The sequence below is a fragment of the Sinocyclocheilus anshuiensis genome, unplaced genomic scaffold (genome assembly GCF_001515605.1).
Source record: "Sinocyclocheilus anshuiensis isolate Anshui unplaced genomic scaffold, SAMN03320099.WGS_v1.1 scaffold1172, whole genome shotgun sequence".
In the NCBI taxonomy this organism is placed as follows: domain Eukaryota; kingdom Metazoa; phylum Chordata; class Actinopteri; order Cypriniformes; family Cyprinidae; genus Sinocyclocheilus; species Sinocyclocheilus anshuiensis.
In genome coordinates, this window is record NW_015552679.1 from 432,359 (window position 1) to 435,699 (window position 3,341).

Sequence of the window (3,341 nt, forward strand, 5' to 3'; positions counted from 1 at the left end):
TCGAAGCGAAGCGTATGTGGGGTAAAGCAGCGGAGCTTTTATTATGCCACAGTCGACCGCTTCCGCTGCTTCCGGTCGTGCGTATGTGGGGTAAAGCAGCGCTGTTTTATCATACTAGATACATTTGAAAGTTCTGTTATAATGCTATTCTGTGCGGTCGTCACCGGTCTAATAAAACGCACAACATATTAAAGCGTCTTTGGTGTTTCCATGTTTTCTACAAAACAAAACCGGAAATCGAGGGTTTATGATGTCATTGGCAGGCGACACAATGACACTATGTCACCGTGTCACTAGTTAAAATTGCTTATTTCTCTGGATTTAAACATTCTTCGAAACATTTGGGATAATGTAAGTACACAAGTCAGCAAAATATATAACACTGTTCTAGTGGTTTTTGGATATTTTAATAAAAAAATAATTCAAGACCCTGCGAGGGTTTTCCCTCGGCTCGGGCGGAGCGGGATTCCTGCTCACATTAATGATATTGCTGATGTGACGCGTTTGGCACAGGTTTCCAGCTGTGCGCTTTGATGTGGCTCTCCGGAGCCCATCACCATCTGACTAATTAGCACTCAGTCATTTCAGACGTAATGAAGGGGTTTCTGTTCGTCAGCCGTAATTAAGCAGCAAACGCACTCATTAGTGGGATCCGCTGAGGCAGGCGTCACCATTACTAGATTTGACACGTTTGCCGTCTAAATCATCTCACTAACCGTGTGAAGCATTTGTGCTACAGATGATGTCTCAAATCATACGGCTTACTTCTTAAGAAATTAGATCAGAACTATATGTTTTATAATATTAGATTTACTTTTGTTTTGTTTTGAGTCTTTTTGTTCAGTTGAGTCAAGTGTTTCATAATATAAAGTGGATGTTAATTTGGATTTAAATTTATTAGTAGTATTACAATATAGTTAGTGCAGAATAACAGTTGTATTTTATAATTATATTAATAATAATAATAATAATGTAATTGTATTATAATATTTTATATTAATAGTTGTATAATTATTTAACATTAACATTTAAACATTATTAAAACATAATTCTATCAATAATATAATAACATAACATAATAATATATAATAATTATATTTTATAATATAATTTAAATGTAATATTCATTATAATGTATTATAATTTTACTATATGTTATAAGGAAATGTGAATCACTTTCGATGGGAAGGAGTCGCTTTCATTTTATTGTCATCTGTGTCCATTTTCATGTTATAATTTTGAAGTGTTTATGTTTGTCTTGAGACGTTTCAGCCTCTCGTCATGCATGTGTCCGTGTGTGTGTGTGTGTGTGTGTGTGTGTGTGTGTGTGTGTCTCAGAGTCTCTGGAGGACAGTGTAGAGTCCCCTGACTCCTGCGTGACGGGGCCCATCCCTGAGATTAGCGTAACAGGGGTCAGCGGCGAGCGGCTGCTCAACGGAGAGGCTCTTCGCAGCAGGACGGAGGGGGAGGCGCTAGGGGGCGCCACAGAGGTGGGGGTCGACCCTAGAGGTCAAGAGGTCAGGAGGCAGAAGTCTGCGGGGCGGGTTCAGTTCTAGAGCCCCACCCACCCCTCGTCTCGCACACCCCTCCCCTCTCCCTCGGGCCCAGAGGTACTTGGTGTGGGCGGAGCTTCTTGATAAGCTTGTTAATTATTAATGAGATGTAAACGCTTCCGAATCTCACAGTAACAGCGTCTAGGGGATTTCTTCTCAGTATGAGGCTTTGCTTTTGCTTTTTCCTGAAGGAATATGTCTGGTTCAGATGTAAAGCTCTGTCTGCAGCGTTAGTGACTGTTCATTACCACAGCAAATCAGCTTGTACGTTACGTTAGTACATTAAGGCAATTTATGAGATGTAAAAGCCCAAATGTGACTGATGATCTTCTGATTATGTGTATCTACTGTATTATGTGGAAAATTTCCTTGCAACAACAATATTTATATGCATATTATTTTATATGTACTTAAATATGCATAAACAATATGCAAATATTTTATAATTTTTTATAACGTTGCATGTTTAAATTTGTCCTGATAATTTTAATATACAAAAAAGTTATTGACAAAATTATTATTTTCATTATAATTATACATCATTATTATATAAGCACTGTATATATATACTATATATAAATATACCGTGTATTGTTATTTATATTATTATTTTTATACTACATTATTTTATATAATTTTATATACTATTATATTAAATTATTATATATTGTAATTAGATATAATTATAAATATTTACATGTTGTTACATATATTACTGTATTATTTTATTATAGTTATGTATATTATTGTTAAATTATTATATATTGTAATTAGATTTTTGAAAAAATTGACTTAAGTATAGTACTTTTATAATAATAATAATAATATATTCTAATAAAATGATAATTATTATTTAAATATAGTATTTATTTATAATAATAATAATTATTATTATATGTTCTAATTATAATTACATATAATTATAATTATTATTTGAATGTATTATTTATTTGTTATTTATTTTACTTAGGGACAAATCAAAATATTTGTTTACATATTGCTATATTATCATTTCATTATAAAATATATAATTATTATAAAAGCACTATTTATATATTTTGTTTATAGTAATTATAGTAATACTTATTATTATTATATGTTGTAATTAGAATATAATTATTATTTATTTATAAATATAAATAGTTACATATGTTGTTACATATATTATTGTATTATTATTTTATTATAAGTATGTATATTATTGTGTTAAATTATATATTGTAATTAGATATAAATATTATTTAAAATTTTACTTTTAAGTATAGTACTTTTATAATAATAATATATTCTAATAAAATGATCATTATTATTTAAATAGTATTTATTTATAACAATAATAATAATACTTATTATTATTATTATTATTATATGTTGTAATTATAATTACATGTAATTATAATTATTATTTGAATATAATTTATTTGTTATTTATTTTACTTAGAGACAAATCAAAATATTTGATTACATATTACTATATTATCATTTTATTATAAAAGCACTATTTATATATTTCGTTTATAGTAATTTTATAATAATTATTATTATTATACGTTGCAATTAGAATATAATTATTATTTAAATAATATTATTTTATTTTTTTTATTTTTTTTACTTGGGGACAAATCGAAATGTTTTATTGTGGTGATCGACATTATATCAGTAATATGGTGGCTAGAGCTTCTGTTGAACCGGGAATCTTATTCGTTATTAACAGTAGAGGTCGACCGATAGTGGATTTTGCCGATACCGATAGCTAGGTTGGACCACACTGGCCGATACCGATTAATT

At 29.5% G+C, this 3,341-nt stretch overlaps 1 protein-coding gene across 9 annotated transcripts in view; it reads left to right on the top strand.

Moving 5' to 3' along the window:
* The window catches only part of hycc1 (hyccin PI4KA lipid kinase complex subunit 1), a 67,107-nt gene that overhangs the window by 59,151 nt on the left and 4,615 nt on the right, over positions 1-3,341 (top strand). The window contains exon 11 of one of the 9 annotated variants that reach the window (XR_001631795.1): positions 1,339-1,610. The exons of 7 other annotated variants lie outside the window; for them this stretch is intronic. Coding sequence is in view for 1 of the 2 variants with exons in the window: in XM_016459287.1 (XP_016314773.1) it covers positions 1,339-1,517 (179 nt within the window). In the remaining variant the exon portion in view is untranslated. The remainder of the gene's footprint in view (positions 1-1,338; positions 1,611-3,341) is intronic. One more of the 9 variants, XM_016459287.1, reaches the window with a different exon arrangement.